Here is a 12,559-nt window from a genome sequence, read left to right as displayed (position 1 = left end):
ATGGAGGGATGAGAAGACTTCTTGGTGTTCATCTATATATACAGTCCATTGTATCTTTCAATACACCAGTAGGGTGTGCCATGACCCAAGTGTTTGGAACCTTTAGAAAAAATTTGTCCCCATCCCTAAAACTCTCAAACAGGGAATCTACTTGAGACTCTCCCTCTCCCTCTGCCCTTCCCCTCTGCTCACTCACGATCTTTCTCTCAAATAAATAAATAAAATCTGAAAAACAAAAAAAGATTCAGTGAGTCCACAGCCTTCTATAGATTTTGGAAAGGACAGGATGATTATGTCCTATAGAATTATAGAAGAAAGTGCTGTGGTAGTTGAGTAATATTTAAATGGAAGACAAAGACTATAAACAAAAGACTGTAAGTTTATAGCGTACAAAATTTATACTTCGAACCAATGGGACCTAAATGGTAAGAACTGGGAACTTTTCAGTGCCAACTATGAATGTGTAACATGTCTTCAGCTAACCTTCCTAGAGTACTGTTTGCAGTGTGTGAAGTGCATCTCAGCTTTCATCCTTTCCTGAAAGCAGATGAGATAGTGTTGCTTTAACCAGGTCCAAGCATGAATGGGGAGTAAACCTGAGTGTAAGCCGTTAGTTTTAAAGACTGATTGATTGATTTTAGAGAGGGCGAGTGTTGGGAAGCTGAGGGAGAGGGAGAGAGAGATTCCTTAAGCAGACTCTCCACGTGGAGTCCAACGTGGGGCTCGATCCCACAATATTGAGATCATGATCTGAGCTTGAAAATCGAGTCTGCCACTTAACCAACTGAGCCACCCAGGCACCCAAAGCCATTGGCGTTAAACAGCCATATGTTATCTTTGCACTCAAGTCAGATCCTTTTATAATTAGCAGCTAGGTCAAATGATTCATTGTTGATTATTTGCTACATATATATGTCACTAGAAATAATACTGTTAATGTCCAAAAATAGAATTGAACCTTAGCTTTCATGTTGGTAGCTACCCTCACCCACCAAATGTCTCACTGTGGCTTTATTATACCCTTCCAGGTTTTGTGGTATAGGAACAGAAGACAAGACCTGAGATGTACTCAATTCTGTGGATAAAACCATTTTTTGGGTCTAAAACCTAGGTAAAGTTTTTGGGTGGTCACCAAGCACGTTGGATAAGATCTGGATCAGAATCCGCAACTAGTGAAGATAGTAGAACACAACACAAGGAAAATGGGGAAATCAGATAAAGGGAGAAAACTTAGGAGTTTTACAAACTTCATTTGGTACCTGGCTTCCGGGAACATTGACAAGGCTGCTTTTATTTCAGCCTCTGATTCTTTCGAGTTTTCTCGATCTTCTTATTTTTAGCATATGAAAAGGAACGCTGTGAATTCTGCCTCAGGCAGAGTATAGATTAGTGATTTAGGAAGTGGAACTAACTGGAGGCAACTCTGTGGAGCAGTTCCGCACAGGAAGAGCAGTAGTTAGCTGGTAGGTTGGCCCAGTGGCATGCAGTTGGCAAGTACGAGACAACTCTTTATTCAGTTGCTTTTACATTAACAACATACTTGTCACTGTAGTGAGGTGTTGAAAATATGTTGCCTAGATAATTGTCAGTTTCCTAAAATACTTCTTACTCCTCTTCAAGTATATATAAAATTTAATTGAGGTAATGCTCTATCTTGGAGAATGTAGATAGTAATGTTTTTATAGTTTTAAAACAATGACAGTGCTACACAGGAAAACGTTGTGTTTTTTTCTCCCTGGAATATATGGATTTTTTAAAACAGCGCTACTGAGGAATTATACAACCAGCATATGAAAGCATATAATTTCGTGTTGACATATATAAACCTCTGTGTAAACTGTCACCTGAATGAGCATAGTAACAGTTACACCCCCAAAGTTTTCCTATGCCACTTTAGAATTCTGTTTGCGGTCTCCTTTATTTCTAGACATTCACTGATCTGCTTTCTATCATTATTGGTTAGTTTGGATTTTCTAAATGGAATTAGTGTAATTATTTTGAAACATAGTAGTTTTATGGTCATCAATAATCCTTTTTTTTTTTTTTAAAGATTTTATTTATTTATTTGACAGAGATCACAAGTAGACAGAGAGGCAGGCAGAGAGAGAGAGGGAAGCAGGCTCCCTGATGAGCAGAGAGCCCGATGCGGGACTCGATCCCAGGACCCTGAGATCATGACCTGAGCCGAAGGCAGCGACTTAACCCACTGAGCCACCCAGGCGCCCAATAATCCTTTTTTTATTGCTTAATACTATTATACTGTATGGATATATCATAATTTATTTATCCATTAACCTGTTGACGGATGTATTAGTTACCTATTACTATATAGTGGATTACCCCAAAATTTAGTGGCTTAAAACAATAAACACTTACTATCATGGTTTTTGGGCCAGGAATTTTTAAAGAGCTGGGTTGCTCTGGCTCAGAGTCTTCTGTGAGATTGCTGTTAAGGTGTTGGTTGGGCCACAGTCGGTTGAAAGCTTTACTGGGGCTGGAGGATCTACTTCCAAGACAGGGCCATGTACATGGCTGTTGGATCCAGGCCTCAGTTCCTCCCAAGGATCCTCCTCCCTGGGCAGGAATTCTTGAATGTCCTTACTACATGGAATGCAGTTACTACCTGAACAAGTTATCCAAGAGCAAGGGCAAAGAGAAAGCTGCATTACTTTTTATGACTTAGTCTTAGAAGTCACACATTGTCACTTCCTCCAAATTAACATTTGTTCGAAGTATGGTAATATAACCAGCCTTTTCTCAAGGAGAGAAGCACCAGACTCCACTTTTGAAGGGAGGAGTGTTAAAGAATTTGTGGACATATTTTAAAGCTACCACAATGAACATTTGCGTTGTTTCTGGGTTTTGGATATTACAAATAAAGCTGCCTATAAAAATTTATGTAAAAGTTTACATAGATATATGCATTTATTTCTTTTGTGTAAATAGGAGTAGAATGGCTAATTTATAAGGTAGGATTATGTTTAACTTTTTTTTTTAGATGTTTTTTTATATATATATATATTTATGTTTAACTTTTTACAAAACTATTTGTGTAGTGAAGACTACAAAACATTGCTAAGAAAAATTAAGGGAAGAGAAAATAACTTATTTTATTATTGTTTATAATAATGTTAATAGGGGCGCCTGGGTGGCTCAGTGGGTTAAAGCCTCTGCGTTGGGCTCAGGTCATGATCCCAGGGTCCTGGGATCAAGCCCCACATCGGGCTCTCTGCTCAGCAGGGAGCCTGCTTCCCCCTCTCTCTCTCTGCCTTCCTCTGCCTACCTGTGATCTCTGTCAAATAAATAAAATCTTTAAAAAAACACACACACACACAAAAATAATAATGTTAATATTCTTTCCTATGTTAAATTAAAAAAAAATTTTAACTTCTTCAAAGAAATTAAAGAAAACCTCACAAAATTTGGAAATTGTCCAAAGTTGACTATATATTTTACAGCAGCCATGTATGAGAGTTCTGGTTGTTTCACACAATCAAAACACTTGGTATGGTCATTCTTTTTAAATGAATCATGGTTTTAATTTGCATATTCTTAATAACTAATGATGCTGAGCATCTTTTTTTTGTGTGTTTATTTTCCATAAGTGTATCTTCTTTGGTAAAATGTCAGATCTTTTGCCCATTAAAAATTTCTGGAGTTTTAAAATCTTACTATTATTTAGTTGAAAGAATTCTTTCTGTATTCCAGATATGTTTTTTGTCAGATAAATGTTTTGCAGATATTTTCTCTCAGCTTTTACTTGTCTTTTTCACTTTTATAACCATATCTTTTGAAGAGCAGTACTTTTTAATTTTGATTGTCAATTTATTGATTGTCTTTTTTTTTTAATAGTTTTCTTTTTGTGTCCTACCAAGAAATGTTTACCGATTTATTCTGTGTTTAGATTTGTGATCCATTCTGAGTTAAATTTTCTATATGTTTGCATGGAAAGGGTCAATGTTTATTTTTTTCAGCATATGACTCTTAAGTTGTTTGTTCTAACACCATTTGCTCAAAAAATTATCTTTCTCTTATTGGCACCTTTTGGAAGGCAGCTGTTCTCGCCAGTGTACCACCAGTGCCACATTGTTGGCACCTTTTTTCTAAAAAAAAAATGTGTGTGTCATTTTGGGGCTCTCTTTAGTTTCACTGATATTTTTGCTTATCTTTATTCTAATAGCATAATAGCCTAATTACTGTAGCTTTCATAGTAAGCCTTGAAGTCAGGTAGGGTAGCTATTCCAGCTTTGTTCCTTTTTTTCAAAATTGGCTTGCTATTCTAGTTCTTTTACGTTCTCACATAAATTTTAGAATCAGAGTTTCAGAAAATCTTCAGAAAATCTTACTGGGATTTTGAGTGGTGTTGCATTGAATGTATAGATCAGTTTGGTGAGAATTGACATCATACTAGTATTGAGTCTTCCAATCCATGAACACAATTTATCTCTCCATTTATTTAAGTTTTCTTTAATTTCTCTTAGTAATGTTTTGTAGTCTTCACTGTACAAGTCTTACAAATCTTTTGTCAGATATATCCCCAAGTATTTCCTATTTTTTGATGCTACTGTAAATATATATATTTTTTAAAGATTTTATTTATTTGACAGACAGAGATCACAGGTAGGCAGAGAGAGGGGAAGGGAAGCAGGCTCCCTGCTGAGCAGAGAGCCCGATGCTGGGCTCCATCCCAGGACCCTGGGATCCATGACCTGAGCCGAAGGCAGAGGCTTTAACCCACTGGACCACCCAGGCGCCCCTACTATAAATATTTTTTTAAAGTTTGGTTTCTAATTAGTTGTTGCTGGTATATAGAAGTTGATTTATGTATATCGACTTTGTTCCTGTGGCCCTGCTAAATACACTTATTGGTTCTAGTAGACTTATCTGTAAATTCCATATTATCTGTATTGCCAATCATATCACCTGTGGATAAAGATAGTTTTATATTCTTCCTTTCTAATATTTTCCCCTTTTTTTCATTTTTCTTGCTTACTTGCATTGCTAGGATTTCTAGTACGATGTTGAATAGAGGTGATGAGATCAGACATTCTTTCCTTGTTCTTGATCATTGCCATTAAGAAGCCTTTCACCACTAAATATGTTAGCTGTAGGTTTTTCATATGTGCCTTTTATTAATTTGAGGAAGTCCCCTTCTATTCCTGGATTCTTGAGAAATTTTGTCCGGAATGGATATTGTATTTGGTTAAATGCTTTTTTGTATCTGTTGAGATGGTCATATAGTTTCTGTTTTAGTTTGTTAACATGGTAAATTATAGTCATTGTCTTTAAGTGTTAAATCAATCTTGCAATTCCAAAATAAATCCCAATTAGTTATGATATGTTGTCCTTTTTATATGTTATTATATATCAGTTACATACTAAGAATTTTTGCATCTGTATTCATGATGGATATTGAGGGTTCCCTTATTTCCATATGCTTACCAACACTTGTTCTTATCTTTTTGATATTAGCCATTCTGACTTGTGTGAGGTGATAGCTCATTATGATTTTGATTTGCATTTCCCTGATGATGAGTGATGTTGAGCATCTTTCCATGTGCTTGTTGGCCATCTGTGTATTATCTTTGGAAAAATGTCAACCCAGGTTGTCTGCCAATTTTAAACCAGATTGTTTGTTTTATGTATGAATTCTTTTCTTTTTTTTTTTTTAGTTTTTTTTTTTTTTTAATTTATTTGAGAGAGAGTGAGAGCAAGAGCAAGAGACATCACAAAGGGAGAGAGAAAGGGAGACGCAGACTTCCCACTGAGTGGGGAGCCTGATGTGGGGCTTGATCCCAGAACCCTGAGATCATCACTTGAGTGGAAGGCAGATGCTTAACCAACTAAACCGTCTAGGTGCCCTGTGTATGATATCTTTATGTATTTTAGGTATTAACCCCTTATCAGATATATCATTTGCAAATATCTTCTTCTAGTCAGTATGTTGCCTTTTCATTTTATTGATGGTTTCTTTCACCATGCAAAAGCTTTTTAATTTCATGTAGTCACAATTGTTTATTTTTCTTTTATTTCCCTTGCCTGGGGAGGTAGATTCAGAAAAACACTAAGGCCAATGTCCAAGAGTTTACTCTCTGTGTATTCTTTTAGGATATTTATGGTTTCAGGTGTCACATTTAGGTCTTTAATCTATTTCGAATTTGTTTTTGTGTATGGTGTAGGAAAGTGGTCCCGTTTAATTCTTTTGCATGTAGCTATCCAGTTTCCCCAACAATATGTATTGAAGAGACTGTGTTTTTCTCTGCTGTATATTCTTATAGATTAATGGAACATGAGTTTGTTTCTGGGTTCTTTATTCTGTTCCATTGATCTGTGTGTATGTTTTTCTGCTAGCACCATAATATTTGATTACTATAGCTTGGTAGTATAGTTTGAAATCTGGGATTGTGATGCCTCCAATTTTGTTCTTTTGCAAGATTGCTTTGGATCTTTGGGGACTTTTGTGGTTCCACACAAATTTTAGGATTGTTTGTCCTAATTCTGTGATAAATGCTATTAATTAGTTTTATGAATTTTTACAAACACATACAGTTGGATCTTATACCACAGTCTATACTCATGACAGTTCTAGTAACCCAAAGAATACCCTTATTTTACTCCTTTGTTAGTACCCTTCCATCTATCCCTGACCACTAGAAATTTCCGATTTATTTTTTTATCCCTTTAGTTTTCTTTTCTTGAGTGTCATATAAATGGAATCATATAGCTTCTAGCCTTTTGAATATGATTTATTTTACTTAGGTAAATCCATTGAGATTCATCTATGTGTTGTATGTATTAATAGTTGTTCCTTTTTATTATTGAGTAGTATTCAATTGCATGGATGTACAATAGTTTATTTCTTCAAGGATGTTTGGATTGTTTCCAGGTTTTGGCAGTTAATAATGGAGTTGCTATAAATGTTTGGATACAGAGTTTGGTGTAAATCTAAGTTTTTTTTTTTCTTGGGCAAGTGCCTAGGAATGGGATTGCTAAGTTTTATATAAGTATAGCTTTAACTTTATAGTATATGGGAGGTTTTTAACTGTAGATTCTATTTCTTTTATTCTGTTTAGGTTATTGATTTCTTACTGAGTGAGTTTTGGTAGTTTTTGTGTTTCAAAGAATTAACCCATCTTGCTTGTTGAATGTATAGGCATAAAATTATTCCTCAGTTCCCCTGATTATTCTTTTTAATATTTGTAGAATCTGTGGTTTTGTCATCTCTCTCCTTCTTGGTATTTAAAGTTTTTTTTTTTGTTTTGTTTTGTTTTGTTTTGTTTTGTTTTTAGAGTTGGGAGGAGGGACAGAGGGAGAGAGAGAGAAAGAGAGAGAGAGAACCTCAGGTAGGCCCCACACCCAGCATGGAGCCCAATGTGAGACTTGATTTCACAACCCTGGGCCAAAATCGAGTCAGACACTTAACTGATTGAGCCACCCAGGTGCCCCTAAAGTTTGTGTTTTAATATTTTTTTCTTGATCATTTTGGCAGGAGGTTTATCAACTTTATTGATCTTCTGAAAGAACTGGCTTATGGTTTCGTTGAGTTTTGTTTACTGATTTTCTGTTTTCTGTTTAGCTGGCTTCCGAGCATCTTTATTATTTCCTCTCTTATGCTTAATTTGAATTTAATACTTTGGATTTAACATATTACAGAAAATGATTTTTTTCTCTCGAAGTAAATTGTCATATTTTTAAATCCTGTAGTACTCAACCCAGGTGTGGTGTGTGTGTATGTGGGTGTGTGTGGTGTTGGTGTTTAGTATTTAGTAGCAAGATTTCAGAGAAAATGAAATTGATACTGTTTTTAATGAGAAGGATACAGTATTTTTTTGTTTTGTTTTGAATATTGATATATATATATTTAAGGATTTCACTTATTTATTTGACAGAGAGAAATAGTGAGAGCAGGAACACAAGCAGGGGGAGTGGGAGAAGGAGAAGCAGGCTTCCTGAAGTGCAGGGAGCCTGACACGGGGCTCAATCCCAGGACACTGGGATCATGACCTGAGCCGAAGGCAGTTAACAACTGAGCTACCCAGGCGCCCCTAAATATTGATTTTTGTGCCTGTTCATCTGACATCTGTTTCAAACCTTAAATGTAGAGTACCTATAAATTATCGCAGTACTCAGAATTTCCCTGACAAGCCCAGTGAAATTTCCCACACATAGAACTACTAAAGTTTAATATGTGGCATTATTTAAGTGGGGCAAAATATTGTCATAAGGAATAAAATTTTGTTCTTTTCTCCAGTCTTAATAGTCATTGAACGTAAAGGACTATATAATGTTTACTCGAATTAATAATATAAAACATTTAAATCCCTACGTCTTCCCAAATGAGAAACCTCTAGCTAAGATATAAGGCAGTTCTGGAGTTATTTTTACTTGAGGTGTTTTGATATGTTAAAGTAAGAAATTCCTGCAGTAAATGAAGTAGAATTTGTGTTACTCTTTTAGGTTGTTTTTCAAAGCTTGAATTAAAATCAAGGAAATAAATTGCTCTATTGTTTGAGCACTCTATTTAAATGGTAATGCAGATTTTATTTTTCTCTGTAATTAGAAATAATTTTAATTTTTAGACAGATGAAATTGACTTGAAAGTTTCAGTTTCTTTTTAAATGCTTATTTTTTATGTAGTCTTCAGTAAGAAGTATAGGTGTTATTAGAATTGAGTACTGGTAGAAGGATGTGTTACTTATCAACCTATATATAATTTTTTGTTTACTTTTCTAGTTGTTTAATGTTACATTTTATCTTTCAGATCCTATTTGACCAAACTCAGAGATCAATTAAAGCACAGCTTCAGAACTTTGTTAAAGAGTAAGTCAATAGCAGTAAAGAGAAAGAAAAGCAACCCATTAATGATCACATCTGGGAGTTGGTGTTATCTTTTGGGAGGGATTTTATGGACTGTGATTTACTGAAAATACTAGAGTTTTTGGTTTTTTGCTTTGTAAAATGTATATTGCATTTCCTCATGAATACTCCATAAGGGAATCAGACTTCATGCCTTTCAGTGAATCATTTATACTGTGAAATTTGTATTCAGGATACATAGCTAGGATTGTTATAGATTAAAAAATAAAATAAATAATGACCATTCAAAATCAAAGCAGGCCTCAAAGTGGTTGAAATACTATTAGTATAGTTGAGGCTAAATTTTCCATTGTCTCAATATGGTATTTTCTTTGAAAAGAAGATAATGGAATATATGAGAATGAATCGTGAAAGTGCATGTTTTTTGCTACATGTGAGTCTTTTGTGTCACATTCGTCCCATTTTATATGTGAAATAAAATTAAACTGGAAATAAAAACGTGAACTTTCCAGGTAAGGAACAGTTTCCTTTCCCACATAAATAATTCAGTTTTTCTCTTTTAATTATTGACAGAATATATAAAATTACAGATAAAGTTGTTTATGCTACAGTATTCAGGATAAATTAATAGATGTTATAAGCTATAAAAAAGTGGCACGTCTCATGAATATAATGCACTGCCGTTTAGTGTTTTAGAATTCATTGTCCTGTTAGTGATGTCTCACAGATTCTTTCCAAATAATAGACTAATGTTCAGAATGTCCTTATAGAATGTATGCATGAAAATTTATGGCTTCTTACAAAGACTTCAAATAAAGTCTTTCTCCGGTCTACTTTGTTATTATTTTAAAATCGTTTGTCTTCAAATCATTTTGCCTAGTTCTCTGATATAATAAAGTGCTTATCAAAGCTCATTAATGGAGTCAAGTGTTTCAGATTTTCAGAATACTGAAATGGAAACCATTACCCTTTATGGGTATACAGTTCTTTTTACCAAAGATTGTATATGTGTGTGTTAGAAGGATATATTCATGTCCTTTGGCATAGTAATTTCCCTCAACAAGAAACGAGTGATATTTCTTTCTTTCTTTTTTTTTTTTTTAAGATTTTATTTATTTATTTGACAGAGATCACAGGTAGGCAGAGAGGCAGGCGGAGAGAGGAGGAAGCATGCTCCCTGCTGAGCAGAGAGCCCGGTGCGGGGCTCGATCCCAGGACCCTGAGATCATGACCTGAGCCGAAGGCAGAGGCTTTAACCCACTGAGCCACCCAGGCGCCCCATGAGTGATATTTCTTAAAAGTGTGGTTTGTATTTCACCCATAGTAGGATTTATGGAAGTTTTACTCTTTTTATTTTTTAGAGATCTTAGAAAATTTAAAGATGCCAAGAAGCAATTTGAGAAAGTCAGTGAAGAAAAAGAAAATGCACTAGTAAAAAATGCTCAAGTACAAAGAAACAAACAGCATGAAGTTGAAGAAGCCACGAACATTCTGACAGCAACAAGAAAATGTTTTCGACACATAGCCCTCGACTACGTACTTCAGGTATATTTGTTATATGTTTTCAGAAAATGCTAACTAAACATGTCGTTACTTTTCAATGATTGCACTGTAAAGAACTAATACTGTTTTCTTGAGTCTAAAATTGAACAATGTTGTTGTGAAGACTTTTCACTTGAGTGTGTATCTGTGTATGCACATAAAAATATGTGTATACCTTTGGTTTTGGTTCCTTCCCCTTTTCACTTAACGTGATACTTTCCCCCATTTTTAAATGTTGTAAAAAACATTTTTAATTGCTTTATTTTATTCTGTGGAGTTGCTGTGTTAATTAATACTACTTATCAGACAGTGTTGCCATTTTTTACTGGCAATAGTGAAAATACAGTATTCAGTAATGCTAAATGATAACAACATCTTTGTATATAAATCTTTTGCCATATTTCTGATTATTTCTTTAGAGTAGATTCTTAGATGTATTAAGGCATACCATGTTACCAAATGAAAAATATTTCTAGAAGCGGTGTTCTTATATTTGCATTACATTCTCTTTTTTAAAACTAGAGATCAGTATTTGGTAAGTTGCCTGGTGATCTTCTGGTTCTATGTGTAATTGAAATCAGTTTGAATGTGATATGTCTCCAGAGGGACTCGAGAGACATGAAAAGTGAAGGCAAATCATACATTATTTCATATATACTTGATGTATTCCTACATATCATGAGTTGAAAGCTTTAAAGCTTAAGAAATTAGTTTGTCTGAATCTCCTTTTACAAAACAGCAGTGAAGTCCCCAGAGATTGCTGACTAGCAATCACAGATCATTTCTTCAGAAAAATGCACAAGTAACTGTGTACAAATTAGTGATTAAAAACTACTTAGATAACTTTGCAAAACAGTAGAAAGTGACTTTTTTTTAAAGTTTCTATTCACTAAGTGGGAAGTTAGAAAATGAAGTGCATTCCACTTATTAGTGAGAATCTTCTAGAATGGAATTGTATGTATTTCCTATCTTCTATTAACTATCTCCCATTTACTGTACTTCCTGTGGTGGTACGAGTATTATCTTCCTATCCCATTCCACTGAAATGGCTCATGCTAAGGCTTACTCATTAGATACAGTTTAATTCTTAACCAACTTGACTATTGTCTTTCATTGAGATGGTGGACCACAACTGTCTTTTTTTGAAATATACTTTTGTCTTGATTTATCTTAAACCACTTTTACATTGCATTAACTTCTATTTAGCTTCTATTTATTAACTTCTATTACTTTGCATTTCTTTTCACTTTCACCTTGGGCTTCTTTCCTTTATCCAAAATCTTTCAACCTCTTTTTCAGGGTTACCTCTTTGGTCCTATTCTTTTCTGACCTTTTGATTTCCCTGACAGTCTAATGCCTCTTGCTTGAATAACCATAATGTATAGATGACAAAATCTGTTTTTCTCAGATGTCCCTCTTTCTTTTTGATCTACAATTGAGAACTGTCTTCTTCCAAATGGCTTTTTTTTTTTTTCGCTCTTACCTAACTGAATGCCTACATCCTCTTACCCAATCCTAGAGATTCATATAGACAGTTACATCAGATATTCTCATTCTCAGCTGCTGTAACTAAAAACCAAATTAAAAAATTCTGTGTGTTGGGGTACCTGGTGGCTCAGTTGATTGAGCATCTGTCTCTTGATTTTGGCTCAGGTCGTGATCTCAGGGTCATGAGATCAAGCCCTGTCAGGCCCCATGCTGGGTGTGGTGCTTGCTTGGGATTCTCTCTCTCCCTTTCCCTCTGTGACCCACTTCCCTATCCCCTGCTGGTGCATACTCTCTCACTGTTAGAGAAAAAAAGTTCTCTGTACCTCTTAAGTCTGCTCTTCTTACCTTTGATGCAGCCCTAACACCAGTCTTAATTGGTTCTTGTTTTGAATTTTAAGATGTTCTCACAAAATTGGTCTTCTCAATTTTATCTGCCCTGCTACCACTTTGTTCTCTGTTCTGTGGTCAGTTATACAAGTTTTTCCAGGCAAAGTGAATCATTCTTGCCCCTGCCTTTGCTGTGCTGTCATAATAGTATCATACACATTGCTGTTAGAGCACTTAATCGCATTTATTATAATTATTTGTATCTCTTTTCTACTTCTAGGTTATATTCTCTCTAGTGGTTGGAAAATAAATTATCCATTTCCTTTAGTGTTCATCCAATAGTTTTAAGTTAGGCCCCCATGTCCCCCATAAGTATTACCTTATT

The 12,559-nt window shown here is 35.0% G+C and overlaps 1 protein-coding gene across 10 annotated transcripts in view; it reads left to right on the top strand.

The window, feature by feature from the left end:
* ACAP2 (ArfGAP with coiled-coil, ankyrin repeat and PH domains 2) overlaps positions 1–12,559 on the top strand; it is a 151,755-nt gene that overhangs the window by 78,630 nt on the left and 60,566 nt on the right. For all 10 annotated transcript variants that reach the window (XM_032869293.1, XM_032869294.1, XM_032869296.1 and 7 more), the window contains 2 exons: positions 8,762–8,820; positions 10,179–10,362. In XM_032869293.1, coding sequence (XP_032725184.1) covers positions 8,762–8,820; positions 10,179–10,362 — 243 coding nt within the window. The remainder of the gene's footprint in view (positions 1–8,761; positions 8,821–10,178; positions 10,363–12,559) is intronic.

The sequence above is a fragment of the Lontra canadensis genome, unplaced genomic scaffold (assembly GCF_010015895.1).
Source record: "Lontra canadensis isolate GAN:19392208 unplaced genomic scaffold, GSC_riverotter_1.0 scaffold38, whole genome shotgun sequence".
Classification (NCBI taxonomy): domain Eukaryota; kingdom Metazoa; phylum Chordata; class Mammalia; order Carnivora; family Mustelidae; genus Lontra; species Lontra canadensis.
This window is presented reverse-complemented; position numbering and strand designations above follow the sequence as displayed.